The sequence below is a fragment of the Natrix helvetica genome, assembly GCF_964273705.1.
Source record: "Natrix helvetica genome assembly, chromosome: 16".
In the NCBI taxonomy this organism is placed as follows: domain Eukaryota; kingdom Metazoa; phylum Chordata; class Lepidosauria; order Squamata; family Natricidae; genus Natrix; species Natrix helvetica.
The window spans coordinates 1,771,637-1,792,053 of NC_138563.1; the positions used below are offsets into that span (position 1 = coordinate 1,771,637).

Below are 20,417 nucleotides of genomic sequence, written 5' to 3' on the forward strand. Positions count from 1 at the left end.
AATTGTTACAGTCTACACCTGGGCTTAGAAAACTTCAAGCTGAAAATACTTCAGGGAGTTCTGGATTTAGCGGGAGGGATATATTTACTCATGGACTTCCATCCAAGCCTTAGTTACACCACACATAGAATCCTGCATCCAGTTTTGGTCCCCACACTATAAAAAAGATGCGGAGACTCTAGAAAGAGTGCAGAGAAGAGCAACCAAGATGATTAGGGGAGTGGAGAATAAAACATACGATGAACGGTTGCAGGAACTGGGCATGGCTAATCCAGCGAGAGAAGGACCATGGGAGGCATGATAGCAGGTTGGACTAGAAGACCTCCAAGGTCCCTTCCAACTCTGTTATTTCTACAGTGTGCAACGCCAGCCAAAAAGGCCAATGCAATCCTAAATTGCATTAACAGAGGACACAATCAAGATCAAGGGAGATACGAATACCACTCTATAAAGCCTTAGTAAGGCCACACACTGCATCCAGCTTTGGTTAGCACACTATAAAAAAGATGTGGAGACTCTAGAAAGAGTGCAGAGAAGAGCAACCAAGATGATTAGGGGACTGGAGGCTAAAACAACCACGACTTCTAGTGGCTAGCTGTTCCATTGGTTAATTGTTGTCACTGTTAGGAAGTTTCCCCTTAATTCCAGGTTGCTTCTCTCCTTGATTAGTTTCCATCCGTTGCTTCTTGTCTTGCCTTCTAAGTTGACCCTCTCTTCCTTGGGGCAGCCGCCCAATACTGGAACCCTGCTATCATGTCCTTCTTTTCTCTAAGCTGGCCAAACTCAAATCCTGCAACCGTTCTTCCTACGTTTAATCATCTTAGTTGCTCTTCTCTGCACATTTTGTGTCTTTGCAAGAGGAATAATTCAGCCAAAAGGGAACTAGTTGTAATCCCTGAAAAGAAATCCTACACTCTCACTTAGAAGTTAATGTCCTCCGTCAAAAACCACCCACATATTTTAATCTTGCTTGCTGTGATGGAAACCCAGCTTCTGGTTTAACATTAGAAGGTCCTATAAACTGCTTTAGTTAGAAGAAACAGCCTCTGATGATCTTCTACCACCATCTTGTGGTCAATGAACAGGTAGCAGATTATTTTAACAAAACGTATTATGGGATGTTTTTAAAGCCGTGTTTTGCAACCATGGCAAACTTGAAGATGGGTGGACTTCAACTCCCCCAGCCCATGTGTCAGGCCTGCAAGTCATATTTTCTTTTTTGGACTGTTGAGAAGTGGGAGGTGGGGTTTATATGGAGTTGGGTGATATGTAACCATAACAGCATTCTTCTTAGAAAGCCAAGGTCATTTTTGTCTCTGCACATGGCCAGAACTGGATGGGAGGAATCTGTCTTCGTGGCCGTGGAAGATTGGACCATATGATGGACTTGTGGGTGTTAGGGCAGGATATTGAACTTTTAACTGGGTGGGGAAACCTGGAAGCTTTCAGATTCAGGTTTCCCCAGATGTGCCAACATGGCTCTCTTAATAAATTGGAACGTTGAGGAATGCTTTGCCTCGGACTCTGATTTAATTTTGGATGCTATTTGGAACCCTGACCTTGACACCATGCTAGCTGGGGAATTCTGGGAATTGAAGTTGTCAATCCTTGATTTAGAGATTGTTGTTCTCCACGCTCAGAGGATTCAGAATAACAGAGTTGGAAGGAACTTTGGAGGTCTTCTAATCCAACTCTCTATTCATGGAGGAGACCCTACACCAATTCGGACAAATGATTGTCCAATCTCTTCTTTAAAACCTCCAATGATGGAGCACACCCACAACTTCTGGAGGGAAGTTGTTCCACCGAGTAATTGTTCTCACTATCGGGACATTTTTCCTTAGTCCTAGGTTGGATCTCTTCTTGATAAGTTTCCACCTGTTACTGTCTTCTGCCTCTGGTGCAGAATCCCCCTCGTTTTCTACAGTGTGTCCACCCAAGAACTAAAAGTCAACCCAAATGACAAACAACGTGGAGTTTGTTTAGAAGAAACTGCTCTTTATTTAACTTGCTTCGTTTCCATCACCAGTAGCCCACCAAAAACCCAGTAACCCACCACGTTTACCCTAAATCCAAAGTTAGGAAAATCAGAGAAGAAAGGGGAAGGGGGAAAATAGAGAACTGCTAGTGTCCAACAATCCAATGGAGTTGGCCGTTTGATCGGTGGTCAACACATTCACGCCGGACACCTTCGCACATTCAACATCAAGGAAGAACCAGGGTGTTTTCCGTTAGTCCCCCTTGATGGAATGCTCTTGATGGATGTCTTCAATTGGTTCTTCCTCACGGTTCCTTCGTTACTCGAATGGCTGGGAGAGGTGGGAAAATATAGCGTTATTGAATATAGTAAGGCTACAACTACGAACAAACCGGTGGTCTTCATGGTCAAAGATTCCAAAGGAAGGCCAAGGAGCCCAGAGCTTCTCCAGATATTGATCAAATGACAGTCCCCAGCAGCTCCTGTCTTAAAAGATGGTCCAGAACTACTGGGAAATGTGGTTCATCAAGGTCTGGAGAACTATGGTTACCACACTGCTCCTTACTTTGGCTTCATCCTTCCTTTTCTAGCCCTTTGTGTCTGGCTTAAGGCTACGGGGCTCAGATCTTCTGAGTCCAGGAACTCTGCGTCTGGACATCTGCTCTGGGCTGCTGGGGTCAAGCTCTCTCCGACCAGCATCAGAAGGGCTCGCCATGTCTCGACCTGTACGTCTCATTCGCTCATCTCCTTCTGGGAGTCTCTCCCTTTCACCATACCTGGAGGCACTTTCTTGAGGCCTTCTCCGGTCTTCATCTCTTGGTTCAGCTTCAAGGGACGTGGCACGTCTCCCATCTCTCTCCCTGCCCCGGGATTCATGTTCATAATGTTGTCCCTCCTGGTTGTCTTCTCTCTCAACTAATTCACGAGGCTGGAGCCTTCTCCTCCTTTCAGCATCTCTTTCTTGGGACCGAACTTCGTAGTTACGGGGTCTCCTCGGATTGTCTCTCCGTGGTTCTTCAAAACTTTGAGATCTATCATACTTGGGGTCCCTGGGTTCAGGTACTTGGGATTGGGGTCTCCTTCTTACGCTTTCTGTGGCACTGGTTTCCTCTCGGCTGAACTCCCGCCTTCTCCGCTCTATGTCCTGAGGACGTTGGGATCTTCTGACCTCTTCTCTGCCTTCAGACTCACGAGATCGGGAAGGTCTGTCCATGTTCTCAAGCTCAGAAGAATAGGGCCTCCTCCTCTCTTCCTCCCTACGTTCCAGATCTTCCATTTCTTGTCTTCTTGAAGCTTCACGTGGTCGTGGTCTGCTCCACTCATCTTCAACACGTCTCCTTTCAGAACTTCTGACTTCTTCCTCTTCTGCCCGGATTGCTCTACGAACATCTTCTCTCGATTGAAAGACAGAGCGTCCTTGTCTCCTCCCCTCACTCTCTCTCTGGTCATCTTCACGGAACTGTGATCTTCTCTCACCTTCTCTGGACAATGGGCGATGCTCCTCATACTCCTCTACTGGGCTACGGTGACGAATACGATCTTGGCGCTCATCAGCCACACGGGGTTCAAAGGCACGAGACCTCCGCTCACTGTTCATTTCCAGCTCTCTCCTTCCATCTTCCCTTTCTCGCCGTTCACGAGATGGAATATTTCTTTCAACATCTGCATGATCTACTCGTGGTTGAGAATCAGGTCTGAAGAGTCTTCCCTCAGCTTCCTGATGTTCAGTCTCTTGTCCTTGACGTTGCCTCCCATCTTCCCTCCTGGATATGACTATTGGAGAATACAGGTCTTCTTCATCCCTGTCCAGTAGACCCCGAACGTCACGTCTGTCGTCGTCATTTCTTCTCACACGTTCTCGGGACTGGCGTGGAGATTCCTCTTCCAGTTCTGATTCCCATTGTCTTCGTTGACGGGGTTCTGGTATCTCAATATCTTCCCACTCTTCAGGTTCAAGGCGTCGTTGTTTAGGATCTCTTTCCGGACGTTCCTGAGATGGACGGTCTCTCCTATCACCATCCCTCAACTCGCGATCATGTCCTTCAAAGTGGCGGCCTACTTCTTCTCGAAGTTCACTGGAAAGTTCCCTTTGTCTGCCTTCTTCCGTGGATTGAAGGGGGGTCCTATCGGCACCTCGCCTCTCACGGACATCGTCTCTTCTCCGGTCCTCCCCCAGGAACTCCCGACGGTTGCTTTCATTCCCACGTGGCTCCTCGTCACGCACGGCTCTCCTCCGTTCCTCACTGTATGAAAGACACTCCCGGGGATGCCAGATGCTATAGCAAGCGGTGGCCATTTCAAAGATGAGGAAGAGGAACTCATTGAAGTCGACGCGATTGTCTCCGTTCACGTCCAGCAGTTGGAAGGTCAGCTTGACAATCTGAGGATCACGAGGGTTCTGGGGGGGGGGGGGAAACAACAAACAGAAAATCACAAAGATTTTACTTCGAGACTGGGCACCTCTTCCCAACTTCATCTGACCTCCAATGATCCCAAACTAGCCTTCAACATTTCGGTAGAAACTCCTTACCTCTAGAATGTCACCAAACTCTTTTTGGATGAGTCTTTTCATCTGCCTTCGCTTGATGGAGGAGCACTCATTCCTCCTGTCGGCATACTTGTGAAAGACGGTGATGATGGTGCAAATACTGTCCACGAGACCAGCCATGTCAGAGATTTTGTCTGCAGAAACAAGGGGAAGAACGTTTGCATCCATATTAAGAGTCCCGGGATAAGCCGAAGAGCCAGTGCTGTCCGAAGACATCTCCATGGTCATGTGGCTGGCATGACTAAACACCAAAGGCACACGGAATGCTGTTCCCTTCCCACCAAAGGTGGTCCCTATTGTTCTACTTTTACCTGCTTTCGAACTGCTAGGTTGGCAGAAGCTGGGACAAGTCACAGGAGCTCACCCCGTTACACGGCGCTAGGGATTCGAACCGCCAAGCTGCCGGTCTTCTGATCGACAAGCTCAGCGCCTTAGCCACTGAGCCAACGCGTCCCACTCAAGCTATTTCCAAGATACGTTGCCCCAAAATATGACTCCTCAATCCCTTTAAATCAACCCAACTTCTCTTCCTTCCAACCTGGTGCTGCTCTTTCTAAATTTCTCAGAGTTTAATTTCTTTCCCAACGTAGCAACAAGCCGTTTTTTCAACTCACCCAGCTCAGTACATTCAACGGTTGAAAGCCTCCAGGGAACTGATGGAGAATAGCAGGTATCCGATTCCTTTTTATATATTTCTTAAGATGCTAACACCCTGCTTGGATGATAGATAAATTTAAGTCCAGCCCAGCCCGCTTTGCAACACCTCGCCTCTTTCAAGCTGGTTGTTAATCCTTGCATTTCAACTTACCCCTTTTTTAGCTGTCTTTTTTTAAACAAACACACCAAAATAACATCAGTTTCCAGAGAATAACCGGAATTCTATCTTTCCTGGGTTAGAGATCCGATTAAATATTACGTGGGTGGGAAGAAACCCTGACTGGTTAGTGAGGAGAGTTTTTTTAAGAAGAGACCGGACCACCTCTTTTCTGGACTTGGGATAGGATCTACTGCTTCAGCAGGGGGCTGGACTAGAAGACCTCCAATGTTCCTTCCAACTCTATTTTGTAACAGCTGACTTAGAAATGTTCATTTAGTGACTTTACGTGCTTTCGAACGGCTAGTTTGGCAGAAGCTGGGACAAGTAACGGGAGCTCACTCCGTTACGCGGTGCTAGGGATTCAAACCGCTGAACTGCCGACCTTCCTAATCGACAAGCTCAGTGTCTTAGCCACGGAGCCACTGCATTCCTTCCTGGATCTTAGAGAGTGTCTATTTTTGATGCAAACCGGGGTTCAATCCCCCATCCGTTCCTTCTTTTAGGATCCTGGCTACAAAATATTTTCCTTTCCCGGGTGTTGCTAGGAGCAATACTTATTTGAGATCCCCGTAGCAGCTCAAACTTGATGGCCACGCAAAACTTCTTGGTAGAACAAGTCTATGCTCTTTGACTAATCATTCCTGTTTTTCAAAAGGTGGGGGACATATTTTTTCTCAGCAAATCTTTTTAAGATAAATAACACCATGGGCAAATGACAGTTCACACCCTTGGGGTAATAATGCTAATTTTAGGGCCATCGGGATGAAGTTCTTGAGAAGGAGAGGAAGGGAACATCTCACGTATTCATCGTTCTGAATAAACCTTCCTGTCCTCTACCATCCTCTGGAGTCCATTTAAGCTCACGTCGACTGCTTCAGCGACTCCATCCAGCCACCTCATTGTCTTTCGTCCCCTTCTTCTTCTCTTGCCCTCCATCGTTCCCAGCATGAGACTCTTCTCCAGGGAGTCCTTCTTCCTTCTCATCAGGTGGCCAAAGTCTTTGAGTTTCCTCTTCAGGATCTGGCCTTCTAAAGAGCAGTCAGGGTTGATCTCCTCTAGGACTGACCGGTTGGATGGCCTTGCAGTCCAAGGGACTCAATGCAGGAGTCTTCTCCAGCCCCAGAGTTCAAAGGCCTCCATTCTTTGGTGCTCAGTCTTTCTTATGGTCCAACCTTCACAGCCATCCATTGCAACTGGGAAAACCATAACCTTGACTATACGCACTTTTCTTGGCAAGGTGATGTTTCTGCTTTTTAGGATGCTGTCTAAATTTGCCTTAGCTTTCCTCCCCAGGAGCAAGCCTCTTTTAATTCCTTGGCTGCAGTCCCCATCTGCAGTGATCATGGAGCCCAGGAAAATAAAATCTGTCATTACCTCCATTTCTTCCCCATCTTTTAATTTCCTAGCATAGTTAACTTCCTAGCAAAATGGCAGGAAATGAAGAGCAACTGTGAGCGACGCTCCTTTGGAGAGGGCTTGGCTATAAAAATTAAACAGTGGTGGAGATAAAGTGGGATTCAGCTCGAGTCATCTTTCCACTCTCTAATATTTGGGGTCAACTTTTATTTGTACAACTGTTCTATGTTTCTTAGCTCCTCAAACCCTATCAGATCCAAAACATCAAAGTTGGCATATTGACATTCAAAGCAGTGGGACGCCTCATTTTTCAGGGTCCACCAAACTCGTTCCCAGAAGCCACCACTGGACAAGCACACTGGGAGTTGATGGTGAAGAAACATCTAGAAGGCTTTAGCCATCAGCTTGATGGACTTTGGGGGTCCACCGTTATTCTCGCACACGCAACCCCAAGGATCCTCCAAGTCAAAAGTTCAACTAACTGTTGAAGGCAGGTTCTCCGGACAAGATCCATCATCCACACTTAGCCATGCCTTGAAGCTTTGCGGGGGAAGGTCTTGAAACCTTGAGAAAGCATCTGATGACCACGTTGTGCTGGCACCGAGTCACAGACTGCTGTTTCATCTAAATATCTTCCTGAAATCACAGCCTTGTGCTCATAAAGGGGACCTTGGTGGACATAAGTTGGGTGTGCTTCAGGTTGCAGAAACAACTAAGGGAAGAGAAGTTCGTTTTGACTTCTCATAAGGACAGAGAAGTTGACCCAACTGAATTCAGTAAGAAAACTGATCCGATGGTCTCTATCTTCTCATGGGCATCGTCAAACCAGGTCCTTTTCGGGCCCAAGAGTTTTATTCGAAAGCTGGTGCTTGCACCCCACCAGAGACGCTGCATTCTCCATTTGGAGAAGACACCCATTTAAATTTAACCACTAGATGAGTTAAGGTATCATTATCCCAGGTGTAATTAGCCCAGCCGCTAAAACAAGCGGCTACGGGACAAAAATTACTCACATCCTTTTCTGCAGGGAACCAAAAATAACAAGGAGGTGACCTCGACGGGTTGAACAAACAAGGCAGGGACCCTTAAAATAAAGTGATAAATGGTGTAGGGTAAAGACCAGAGAACGTTGAAGGAACAGAACAAAAGGAATATTTCTGAAAATAGTCAAAGCTTTGACCCGCCTTGCACGAAACATTTGTGGTTGGGCAAACAAGGTTGTCCTCAAAGTTCTTGAGAACTTCTCAGCCCTCCTTTAAAAAATGTCCCCTGCTTTTAAGGCTCCGTCTGTGGAGGACATATTCCATCGTTGAGTACATGCAACTGATTAGGGTGGGGGATCTCACCGTACATCTTACATCATAACTATAATTTTTATTGCACATTTTCCCAAGACATTTTATCTTCTGTGACCACGGTTATGCCTATTGGGATTGTGACAAGCTTGGATTCAAAACTCAACCTGGTCCCAAACATTTCCGTGCCCCAAACTGTCTCCAATCCTGCTGGTTGAGGGATTCTTGGAGTTGAAGTCCGCCTACCTTAAAGTTGCCAAAGTTAAGGTTAATTTAAAAAGTTGGAAAGTGAGGGGACGGTCACGAAAGCTTGGGCTCCTGGAGAACATTCAGACACACACCCCCCCAAAAAAACTTGGTTCTGTTTCTCCTTGTAGGGTTTTTTTTTTTTTTTTTTGCAAGAAAAATAAGAAGTTGAAGCCTGGGAAGATAAATCTGTCCTTCACCAAGGCCATTTGTTTGACTCCCTCTATTGGTGACAGAGATTTTTTGAGGTTCTCCTGTTGGTGATGATAGAGATTTAGACCTCACCCACTCTTGATCTACAAGATCTATCATTCTGGGATATATTGTTTCCCATCCTGGAGGAAAGATGGATTGGGCAAAAAGCCGTTGATTGATAGCCTCTTGTAGACCATAAACATGGAATTCTGCACCAGTTCAAACCATAAATCCTGGTGCTGTTCACAAGACCTCGTATTCTCCTGCCAAAGCTTAAGCCCTCTTCCTTCTGGAAACCAACCTTAGCTTTTGAACTTAAGACGAATCAAGAAACCTGCATGTGCTATGGAATTCATCTCTTCCAACCCTTACGTGGTACGATGCCCAGATCAAACCTGCCATGGGCACGTCAGAAGCAGGGGAAGATGTAGATGGTCACCCCACAAGCTGTGGCTTCTTTCCTCCTTCTTAAAATTGCAGAGAGACAGCAAATGCTATTTTAGGCTTCCATGTTGGGGAGCATGACAATGACAAGGTGGAAATACAAGTCGCCGAGCAATTTGTCCAGAAAACAGAAAGGTGGAATGAGCCCGGGCTGAAGATGAATCAGGTTGTCCTCTCAAGAGGGTGTCGCCTTGCATGGGACAATTAGCCAACCTATAAAAGGGGGTTGGCTTCCTGGTGTTTCCACACTTTTGTCTCGGAGGCTGTTCCCCTGATTTTGCTGAGCTGGGTGAGTTGAAAAATTGGGGACGGGGGAGAATCAAGACGGGGACAGTTGAGCAGCCCCTTAGATGACCATTCCCTTTGGGGCCACTCTAGAAAATTAGAGGCCCTTCTCCATTGTCCCTTTCCCTGTCTCTGCAGAAAGGGACTTCGGGATGAGCTACTTTCTGGACAGTGTCTGTACCATCGTCGGAATCTTTCACAAGTATGCCCGATGCCAGGATGGCAACCTCGCTCTCAATCGGAGAGAAATGAAGACGCTTATCCAGAAGGAGTTTGCTGAAGTCTTGGAGGTGAGCACCAACCGTGGGGGTGATGAGGGACAACATCGGGCAATGCCCACCGTGGTGGATCTTCAGGACCCTTCCTTCCGAGCCATGTCCTGATTGCAGCATTCATCCGTGTTCTGGCTAAATCCGGCACTGTCCACCGTGAATCCGTACATGGTGTTCCTTTGGTGGAGGACGTCAAGCCGGGCTGGAGAATCACCTATCAGAGATGGTCTGGTGGAGCCTATTCTAGGAGTCAGGAAGAGGGATGGAGAACCTCTATGGTCCCTTCCAGATCTACTGAGCTACAACACAGGAAGTGGGGGTGGGGAAATAATCAGGGGATACCTGTAGACTGAGCCGAGACCAGAATTTGGGGTTGAAGGGATGACAGGGTCCATTTCCAGCAGGGGAAACAGTTGGGTAAGTTAACCACTCAACAACCCTATTGGGCAGGACAAGCTTTATTTGGATGTCATTCCACTTAAAACATAATAAATGATCATCTTTAAGAGTGAAAAATGTTGAGGTGCTACTGGTGGTCCCAAAAACCAACCCTCTTCCTTTTGGATTTCTCCTCACTTCCAGAATCCTTGCGACCCTCAGACAATTGAGCTCACGTTCAAGCTGCTGGACGTCAATGGAGACAGCTTGGTGGACTTCAACGAGTATCTGATTTTCGTCTTCCAAATTGCCAAGGGTTGTTACAGGTACCTGCAGCCCAGAGAGTATCTTCTTCGGGACGAAAGTAGCAGAGCCCTACATGAAGGAGACGCAGGAGGAACCAAAAGAGGAGGTCGGCAGCTTCAGGGTGGGGAAAGGAGGAGAGACTATGTCCATGAGAGACCAGTCTTGGATGGGACTTCCCTACGTTCCATGGAGGAAGGAAGACGGGGGGAACTGGTGGGACACTACCTTCCCATTGAACCTGTAAAAGAAGTAGATGTAGAAGAGGAAGAAGAAGAAGAAGATAGCAACTTTGAAGGACATGATCGCGAGTTGAGGGATAGGAGAGACCGTCCATCTCAGGAACATCAGGAAAGAGATCCTGAACAACAATGGCATGAGCCCAAAGAGTGGGAAGATATTGAGATACCAGAACCCCGTCAACGGAGACAACAGGAATCAATACTGGAAGAGGACTCTCCACGTCGATTCCAAGAACATGTGAGAAGAAATGACAATGACAGACGTGAAGTTCGGGATCCACTGGACAGGGATGAGGAAGACCTGTATTCTCCAATAGTCCCATCCAGGAGGGAAGAAATGAGGCAACGCTGGGGTCAAGAGATTGAGGGAAGACTCTTCAGATATGGTTCTCAAGCACGAGTGGATCATGCAGATTATGATGTTGAAGGAAGTCGACCATCTCGTGAACGGCAAGAAGGGGAAGATGGAAGGAGGGAGCTGGAAATGCGCAGTGAGCGGAGGTCTCGTGCCTTAGTTGAACCGCGTGTGGCTGATGAGCGCCAAGATCGCATTCATCACCGTAGCCCAGTAGAGGAGTATGAGGAGCATCGCCCATTGTCCAGAGAAGGTGAGAGAAGATCACAGTTCCGTGAAGATGACCAGAGAGAGAGTGAGGGGAGGAGACAAGGACGCTCTGTCTTTCAATCGAGAGAAGATGTTCGTAGAGCAATCCGGGCAGAAGAGGAAGAAGTCAGAAGATCTGAAAGGAGACGTGTTGAAGATGAGTGGAGCAGACCACAACCACGTGAAGCTTCCAGAGGACAAGAAGTGGAAAGTTTGGAACACAGGGAGCGAGAAAGGAGGAGGCCCTATTCTCCTGAGCTTGAGAACATGGACAGACCTTCCCGATCTCATGAGTCTGAAGGCAGAGAAGAGGTCAGAAGATCCCAACGTCCTCAGGATGTAGAGCGGAGAAGGCGGGAGTTCAGCCGGGAGGATACCAAAGTAACCGAAGTTAGGAGGAGGAGGTCCCAGTCCCTTGAGCCTGTGGCCAGGGACATCAGATATATCCGATCACAAAGATATGAAGAACCAAGAAGAGATGATCAGAGAAGACCCCATAATTACGAAGTTCACTCCCTAGGAAGAGATGTTGCAAGAAGGAGAAGGCTCCAGCCTCGTGAATCACCCAAGAGAGAAGACAACCAGGAGAGGCAAGGGTATTATGAACGTGAAACCTGGGACAGTGAGAGAGACAGGAGAAGGCCTCAGTTACGTTACTCAGAACCCAGAGAGAGGGAGATGAGAAGGCATCAGCTGATTGACCCAAGAGTTGATGAAAGGGAACAACTCCAATCAAGAGAAGCAGTCATCAGACCAAGACAATCGGATAGGTTTTCTCCATCTGATAGTCCAAGAGAGTATGACCAGAATAAACAACAGATATATGAGTCCAGACATACTCTACAAAGAGAAGGGAGGAGACAAAACTATGATAGACTAAGCAATGGCCAGAGACAAATCTGGGCAATTGATATTGCTCAAAGAGAAGATAAAGGGCAAAGGAGAAGCAATGTTGAGGTTAGAGATGTTGGCCAATTCCGTAGAGTTGACCACAGAGAGAGTGAACACCAGAGAAGAACCTTGAGGCATGATTCTGATGATGAAAACATTGATCAGAGGAACACCCAAACTTATGAGGCTAGCTCAACAGAAGCTGAAGACCAAAGAAGAATTTCATCCCATGACTCTGGTACAAGGCAGATCAACCAGAGGAGATCCCCAACATATGAGGTTGGCCCTAAAGGTGATCAAGGATCAAGGAGGAGGCCATCACGTGAGTCTGTTGACCAGAGATGGAGGACCCACACACAAACTGACCTAGTAGAAGATGATCAGAAGCCTTCCAACCCATATGAAGTTGACCTAAAGGATGGTGAGCAACAGAAGACAGTGCAGTCCTCTGACCCTAATTTCAGGGATACCGAAGTCACACAAGATAACATGGGGGGCAGCACTCAGCCACATGAAGCCACCTCTGTTTCCAACGAAACCGCTGACCGTGAACGCAATGTGCTGAGAGACCAAAGGCCACCAGAGTCTGGTGAAGTTCAACCATCAAGGAAGCCTGGACAATCGAAAGCAGAACGGAGCCTGGTGAGTCCACACGAGCAGCACCAGGTCACAGGAGAGACCCAACATTTGTTTGGACCAGAACAGAGAGGTCCCCAAAGAAGGTGGCTGCAACACCATCAAACTGAAGCCCAAGAAGCTGGAGTGGACCAAGTCCAACGAAAAGTAGGTTCACCTGTAAGCAAGAGAGCTACCTCCCAACCAAGCGAACGACAGATCACTGAGGGCCAGGAAAGCTGGATCCAAGGGTCCCATCCCACACCAGCCCCCCAAGCTGAAGGTGAGTCTGAGGTCTCTCCGGATGGAGAGGGAGATGAAGCTCAAGAACCTGCTGCTCTCAACCAGCAGCAAGTCCACCGTGAGGGAGAAGCTCCTCAACCTGAAATGGAGGAACCCAAAGGGGAGGAAGATGACGGAAGTGGCTCATGGGCCCAGGAATCTCAGCCACCTTTGGAGGACGATGACCAACAAGCCATCCTGGAGAAGCCGAGCGGTTCTCTGGTGGAAAGCAAATCGTGCATGGTTTGTAACCCGCTGTACGAATATCTGTTGGCCCAGAAGAAGCAGGAGCAACCCTAGGAGTTGGGATGAAGATGCGAGCTTGAAGCTCACTTGGCTTTCCTGTCTTCTTTCCCCAGATGTTCTTTGATCCCGTTGAGTTTTGTTCTAATCAGTTAATCTTGGTCTAAGGTGATACCCTACAAAGGGGATCCTGATCTCTTCCCTTTGGGATGTATCCATGGAAGTGGTGAGAAAAAAAGCAGGGGTCTCTATGGGTTTTCTGCTAATCGAGGTCTTGATCCGCCCTTTTGCTCTTCGATGATTCTGAAACACCTTCCAAACTCCACAGAAGGTTATAAGATGAGGAACGCGCGCACACACACACCCCAAATTCTACCTGGAGTCGTCAAGAAGCAAATCTAGGTGGACGAAGACCCCTTAGACATCTTCCTTCTAGCATCAATAAATTCCTTCTGATTGAATGCATCCGTCCTTCTCCTTGCTTCTGTTTCCTTCGCCCACAGTATTTCCTTACTTATTTGTTTTTGTTTTTTTAAGTGGGGTTGATTCCTCTGTTGGCCACAAGGGGGAGGGGCAGAGCGCAGAAAAATCAGCCGGGATTTCAAGAGGGTTAAATATTTGCTGGTTTCAAGAGCCAATGAGAGATGCTTCTTTTTTAAAAAAAAAAAAAGTTCATGTGCAAGTCACAACTTGCAAAGGGGAAGCTTGGGGCAGAATCACAAAAACGCAACTGGGAGGTTGTGTCTTTCACATACCGTCGCAATTGTGTTGCCACAGTTCTTGCCATGGGCTCTGTTGACCCTCCTTTCTTTTCGGTTGTCAGAGAAAACTTAATCTGGTGTTTGTTTGTTTTTTTGCCCAATCCCTTAGCACTCAATTCTGCAATTCTTTTTATTTTTTAATCTCTGCTGGACTTTTTCCAGTTTGCAAAAGGGTGGAGGGAGAAGTCAAGCTTATCTTCAGAAAATTCTTCCAACAAGATACCTCTCTTCTTTTAAAGAAAAGTTAGGTATTTATTTATTAAATATATGGGTTGCCCATCTAACCGCAAGGTAACTCCGGTCAGTTCGCAATGTTGAAACGATGAACTTTTGCGAAAGTTTAATTCACAATAAGAATTAAAATAATAAAAAGGATTTTAAAAGATTTTTTTTCTTTCTTTCTTTTTATTTCTTTCCTTCCTTTTTTTTCTCTTTCTTTTGTTTTTGTTTCCATTCATCCTTTTTTCTTTCTTTTTTCATTCTTCTCTCTCTCTCTCTCTCTCTCTCCCTCCCTCCCTCCCTCTCTCCCTCCCCCCAACCCGCCTTTCGTCCCGCCCTCTCTTTCTTTCTCTACTGCAGAAAATACTGACTTTAATTCATAAAATCCCCAAGTGCACATTAGTTACACTCATATCCAGCCCCGATGACAGCAGAGTGGAAATCACTCAAAATTCAGCCCTAAGTACAGGGGTCTCTTTTTAGAGACGCCAAGGCTCTAGTCCTCATTGTCCTAGGGAAAGCCTCCAGCTAGAAGAGGAGAAGCAGTGATAGCTGGCACGTGGCAAAGTCAGCGCCCTTCTCTTGGCACAAGACAACGGGGAAAAAAATGTCTGCTTCCAACTTTTTTCTTTTGCGTTCTTCTTCTCAGCGGTTACTCAGAGGAGTAGGGGGGGTGACTCACCCCTCTGCGGCCCTTTTGCACAAAGGAAACTTAAAGCACTTCAGAAAACTGGTTTCCTGTTATTTTTCCAGCATTTTATAGATTAGGAATTTGGGAAAGAATTTGCTCCTCAGACCAGTTGAGTTTGCTTTCTGGTTCAGTTGGAAAACCAAATTCTGGAAATACTCAAGTCTGCTTCTGTGTAAAACAAACTTTTTACACTTTTGCCTCCTTCCTTTGCAAACGGAACTCCTCTGTCGTCGTGGGAAATTTTATTTTATTTTCCCCTTCACCGCTGCATTTTTCCGCTTGCTTTGAAGCATTTGGAAAGTGGCAAACGCAGTTCTTGCAAAACGTCTTCCCCTTTTCCCCAAAGGAGGAAATTTGTAAAAAAAGTGGAGGGGATTAAAACCAGACAAGGCGAAAAATTTCTTTTTTCCCCCCCTCCGTGTATTTTCAAAAAAAAAAGTGGCTCTCTGATTTTGGGAGAAATTCAAAATCAGAGGGGAACTTCCAAGCATCCAGACTGCTGCGTTTCACCTGAATAACGACACAAATCCAAAATGGAGTTTTTAAAATGTAACCGAGTTGGAAGGGAACTCGGAGGTCATCTAGTCCAACCCCCTGCTCACACAGAGCTACACTAGCCGAACCGCCGACCTTCTTTCTGATCGACAAGCTCAGCGCCTTAACTGCTGTAGGAATAGAGTCCTCTTCAGTTTACACTTAAGTCGCACAAGGAGGGAACTTAGATCGAAGGCTTAGGCCAAAGGCAGACCGCTACCGGTTGAACTTCGGCCTGCTGCACAGCAAAGGGGATTGATTGATTGATTTTCTCAGTCAAACTGCTGGGAAGTCTTCGGAAACTGAAATCTAGCGGATTCTGAACAGCTGGGAAAGCTCAACCGGTTGGTTTGCTCTCTGTTTATGGCCAATTTCTGTAAAAGTTAGCAAGAGAGTGGTCCTGAGTGGGTTAATCGGAGAGAGAGAAATCAACTTCCCTTTAAGCACATTCCTGAGTGAATGAAATAAGGTGGGGCGTGTGTGGTGCTTTTTATGTGTGTGTGTGTTTGCCTGAGTGTGCCGTTTAGCCAAAATTGCTCAACAGGCGGGGAAGAGACGGGCGTTGGCTTAACCGGGGAGGGGCCAAACCCTCCCTTCGCCACTCGGGTCTCCAAGCAGCTCACCAGCAACAGCCAACTTTCCTCTCTGTTCTGCTAGTTGCCGACCACAGCTATGGTAAGCAGGCCTTGGCGGGTGCCTCTGAAGAATGCCAAGGCATAGGGAAGGGTGTTTCCTTCTCCGTTTGCAACTGGGGGGGGGCGGGTGGAGGGAAGGGGAAGGAAGCAGTCCCCGTCCCCCCCCCAAAAAAAGCCAGAGCCAGGGAAAATTGGCTGGAGGAGAAGGGGAATGAATGACACCGTGGGAAGGAGGAGAAATGGGAAACAGCTGGAATGACCCAAAAGTTCACCAAAGCCAACTTCTTTCTCCCGGGAGACAGTTCCAGACTTTTCAGCCTGGGTGGGGACTCCGGTTCCCCTGCTCCACAGACTCCCTAAGAGGGTGGGGATGATGGGAAGTGGAGTGTTGGGATTTCTCCGCCAGCAGCCTGGAGAGCAGAGGCGGCCACCAAGGTGTGGCTCTCGTCTGCCTCCCTTCTGTCTGTCTTCCTCTCTTCCGCTACCTCGCCCTCTCTCTATTTCTGCCTCTCTCTGCCTCTCTCTTTCATATCTGCCTATCCCTACTCTCTCTCTTTCTCTTCGCTTCTTTTTTCTCTTCACTTTCTCCCTCCTCTGTCTCCACCTTCAGTCTCTCTTTTTCTCTTTCCACTTTCCTCTCTCCTCTCTCCTTTCTTCACTCTTCTCTCTCTCTCCCTCATTTCTATCTCTGTCTCTCTGTCTATCTCTTTTATTTCTGCCTATCTTTTTCTCTTTGCCTCTCTTTCTCTCCTTGTCTCCATTTCTTTTGTTTCTATCTCTCTCTCTCCCTTCCTCCCTCTCTCTATTCCTGTCTCTGTCTCTTTGTCTTCCTTTTTTCTCTTCCTATCCTTTTCCCTTTGCCTCTCTCTCTCTGTCTCTCTTTCTCTTTCTCTCTCTTTTTGTCTGCCTCTCTCTCTCTTTCTCTCTCTCTCTGTCTCTCTTTCTGTCTCTGTCTCTGTCTCTGTCTCTCTCTCTCTCTCTCTGGGCATCCATGCCACCGAGGATGTGGTTTTTTTTTCACCAGAATATATTCCTTCTGGGGATATAGAAAGTTTAGTTTTGCCTTTCCGGTGAGGTCAGAAGTGTGTAGCGTAGCATGAGGTCAAGTCTTTTGCCGCTTTGGGCTGTGGTTTTCCGTTTTGTTTCAGCGGGAAAGGGTGTGGCTACCCCCGGTGGATCAAGCTTTCTCAAATTCCACAATGGCTCGGAGTTCCTTCTTGCAAAAACCTCCCAGGAAGTGAAGTTCCACAGGGGAAGACTTAGGCAGAAGTCAGATCGTTAACCGGTTGAACTTCGGTCTGCCGCACGAGGTTTCGAGGCCTCCAAGCGCCTCCAAGGAGAAAAGCAGCTCTTTCGTTTGAGCTGTGGGACGGGCAGGAACTAGAGAGTTGGGGTCTTAATTGTCTTCCCATAAGATCCTGGGGTGGGGGATTTCTGCCCAGACACCCTCTGGAGACCCCACTCCAAGTCTCTAAAAGTATACGCTAAGTGTGGATTGCCCAAAAAAATCACCATTCCTGTGCTTTGGGGAGTGGTTCGATTGGTAACTCTCAGCCATAAAAAAAGAGGTCAAAATAATCTTCTTGGCTGATTTTTTTGCAAAGTCAGCTCGTAAGGGGTAATAGGAGATACTCTCTTACTGGTGCAGAAGCAGAACAGATCTAACGACTAGGCAAGAAGAGTTATACCGAGACATCCCAAATCTTGAGTTACACATTCTTGCAGCTGAATATATTGGTGAACTACTCTGGATGTCATTCATTAGTTTTTTTGTTTGCTTGTTTTAAAGAAATATTCGGTGCGTTCCCACCCTATGCTGAATTTGACTCAGTTAAAACCTGGATGAGGGCCAGTCAGCCTACCATCTGCTAATCTAACTTGAGTTTGTTGTAAGTTTGTCTGTTGGGTACCGGTGGGCTAACAGAATAACAGTTGAAGGGACCTTGGAGGTCTTCTAGTCCAACCCCCTGCTCGAGGAAGAGACCCTTTTCCGTTTCAGACCAATGATGGGTCAATCTGGTCTTAAAAGTCTCCTGTGATGGGAGCACTTACATCTGCGTAAACTCACACCAAACGTCTTGTGTGAATCCACAAAGGCAGTTCATTTGGTAACCAGGAAGTGTTGTGTGAATGCAACTAAGCGGTTACTGGGGAGGGGAGGAAGATTGGAGAAGAATGTAAATTTGTTCTGCAGCTTTTTCCTGCCAGGGGTTTATGTTGCTAGCGCCGGGCCAAACTCATGAGTGTTTCTCCTCCAAAGTTGCCAAGTTGTGTTGTTAGATCTTTAAAAAAAACAGTGCGCTTGCTCGCTCTCTCTCTCTCTCTCCTCTCTCTCTCTCTCTCTCTCTCTCTCTCTCTCTCTCTCTCTCCAAAAATTGACGTCAGTTTTGTCATTGCAAGCAAAAACCAAGTTCCAGCCAAGGCCAATAAAGGGAAATGCACAGGTTTTGATCTGCAAATGAAACAACAGCCTCTGGCCATGGGCAGAGTGCCCTCGTTGAATTGGCTCCTGGGATATGAATGGGAGCGTCTCTCCTCTCCTGGGCCTATCCCGAATTTCCGCATGGGGGAGGGGGGCAAATTATTTGAAAGACTCCGGTAGGGGGCAGGCCAACTGAATTAGCTCTGAAATTAACCCAAACTTAATTAGCTCTGAAATTAACCCATGTTGTAGGCTGGCATTTCTCAATCTTGGCCACTGGAAGAGGGGTGGAGGCAGCTGCCTTTGGAGGCTGAGATGAGTGAGGGGGAAGAACAGCTGGGGCCTGTTCCAGATGTGCATATGCACAGAGCTGTTAGGAGAGGAGAACAACGGACAAGGAGTCAACTTGGGAAGCAAGGCACATGTGGACGCTGAATGGCCCCTCCCTGGCGGGGGAATAAATAGAAGGAAAGGGGAGTGGTGGTCGTAGGAGACAACAGTTCGTATTTCTGAAGATTTGGCTCCTTGTTTTTCGTGCCATGGAGACTGTTTGCCAGAACTTAATTGTCAGCCTTTCGGCTGGGAGCTCACGGCCTTGCAATTATTGCAAGAAGCTGATAAAGTCTGTTACTTCAATTTAGCTCTTTGAAGGACTCCTTCCTGAACTTTTCGGTGTGTGTGAATGCCATTAACTCACAGGAGATAAATAAAGAGGGGGGTTTGGGGACAAGGAGTCTGTTTCTTGTTTCTGCTAAGGCTGGGTGAGAACAATTCTCTTCTCCCTTCGGGCTCCCATTGGAAACAAGATGCGCCTTTTCATGAAGCGCGCATCATTGCAATATTCAGAAGCGAAAGGGGCCCATTTTAAAAAGGCAACTTTTCCCACCTCTGCAGTCCTCCAGGTGCACTTTGGGTCCCACCGAAACTGAGCGTTGCATCGAGTCGCTGCTGGCCGTCTTCCAGCGCTACGCTGGGAAGGACGGAGACAACAAGACTCTCTCCAAGAAGGAATTCAAAACATTCATGGACATAGAGCTCGCCTCTTTCACCAAGGTATGATTTACGGTTTATGTATCTCTTCCACGGGAAACGTGTTTTTTTTTTTTTCCTCTCCAAGAATTCAGCTTAGGAATCCTGCTTGGGCTCCCCCCGGTGGTGGGATGTAGAATTGCAAACCGGGATAGGCACCGACGCCTAGTTCGATGTTTTTACTGTTTTTGGAACCAGGCGAACGATGGTCCGATCAACACTTTCAAAGCAAACAAAAGAGATATTCGGGGTATTGTTTCCAATCCAATGTGTTACCAGGATGCGTCCCGTGTTAAAAAAGCTGAGATAGCAGAATAACAGAGGGGAAAGGGACCTCGGAGGTCATCTAGTCCAACCCCAAGTCTCTGTTTTTGGTAACGTCATGACCAAAACTGGACGCAGGATTCCAGGTCTTACTAAGATCTTATGAGATTTTTGTCTCCCTGTCTCTCAAGAAATTCATTTTGACAGGTCCAAAAAGGTCACCTACAATCTTTTTTTGATTCTTTGCAGAATCAGAAAGATCCATCCGTCATCGACCGTATGATGAAAAAGCTGGACATGAACAACGACGGGCAGCTGGACTTTTCCGAGTTCTTGAACCTCATCGGAGGCCTGGCCGAAGCCTGCCATCACCACGTGGTATCTGCGCCCGCCCCCCCAAAAAGACTGTGAAGGCATCCGGGCGATTTTGAATCTCGCCATCCAAAGCATTCCAAAATCAGGGAAGGATGTGCAATAAATATCCTTTCCTTTTTTGTTTTCCTTGTTAAAAATTGAATAAAATCGAGAATGAAAAGCAGATTTCTGGTTTGTCCGTGCACGAAGGAGCAGAGAGCTGCGTTGGTCAAACGGGGTTACGTACTTGCAGGATAGGGAAAGTTAGCCTTGGTTGAGGACATCTGAACCAATTTGGGTTTCAAAAATAAAGCTGCTAGTCCTCGGTGTTTGTGGAATGAGCGGGTGTTCTGAGCTAGGCTTCCCCAAAAAGCACGAAGCAGAGACCCGGTCCCGACAAAACTCCTTTTCTTAAACGAATGTGAATTACTCTCCTTTGCATTCAGGAAAGGCTTGGCACAGAGTCTCTGAGATTCACGGACAGATCTTCACACTCCTGGAAAAAAAATGGTTT

The 20,417-nt window shown here is 47.1% G+C and overlaps 2 protein-coding genes across 2 annotated transcripts; one reads left to right on the forward strand and one right to left on the reverse strand.

Moving 5' to 3' along the window:
• Nucleotides 1–2,114: 2,114 nt before the first annotated feature.
• On the reverse strand, nt 2,115–5,243 carry LOC309400099 (uncharacterized protein). The gene is made up of 3 exons (XM_081968420.1): nt 5,141–5,243; nt 4,509–4,660; nt 2,115–4,376 (listed from the first exon to the last, which is right to left on the reverse strand). The coding sequence occupies exons 2-3, from the start codon at nt 4,644–4,646 to the stop codon at nt 2,565–2,567; spliced, it is 1,950 nt and encodes a 649-aa protein (XP_081824546.1). The 5' UTR covers nt 4,647–4,660; nt 5,141–5,243; the 3' UTR covers nt 2,115–2,564.
• A 10,478-nt stretch (nt 5,244–15,721) lies between these two features.
• On the forward strand, nt 15,722–20,084 carry S100A11 (S100 calcium binding protein A11). The gene is made up of 3 exons (XM_081968035.1): nt 15,722–15,874; nt 19,151–19,309; nt 19,799–20,084. The coding sequence occupies exons 1-3, from the start codon at nt 15,872–15,874 to the stop codon at nt 19,958–19,960; spliced, it is 324 nt and encodes a 107-aa protein (XP_081824161.1). The 5' UTR covers nt 15,722–15,871; the 3' UTR covers nt 19,961–20,084.
• The last annotated feature ends 333 nt before the right edge of the window (nt 20,085–20,417 follow it).

Bases quoted from the DNA above. Each gene is read 5' to 3' on its own strand.
- LOC309400099 (XM_081968420.1), bottom strand. From the start codon at position 4,646: ATGGCTGGTCTCGTGGACAGTATTTGCACCATCATCACCGTCTTTCAC. The intron at 4,377-4,508 runs GTAAGGAGTTTC...CCCCCCCCCCAG, and splicing joins AGTTTGGTGACATTCTAGAG to AACCCTCGTGATCCTCAGAT.
- S100A11 (XM_081968035.1), top strand. The intron at 19,310-19,798 runs GTATGATTTACG...GATTCTTTGCAG, and splicing joins AGCTCGCCTCTTTCACCAAG to AATCAGAAAGATCCATCCGT.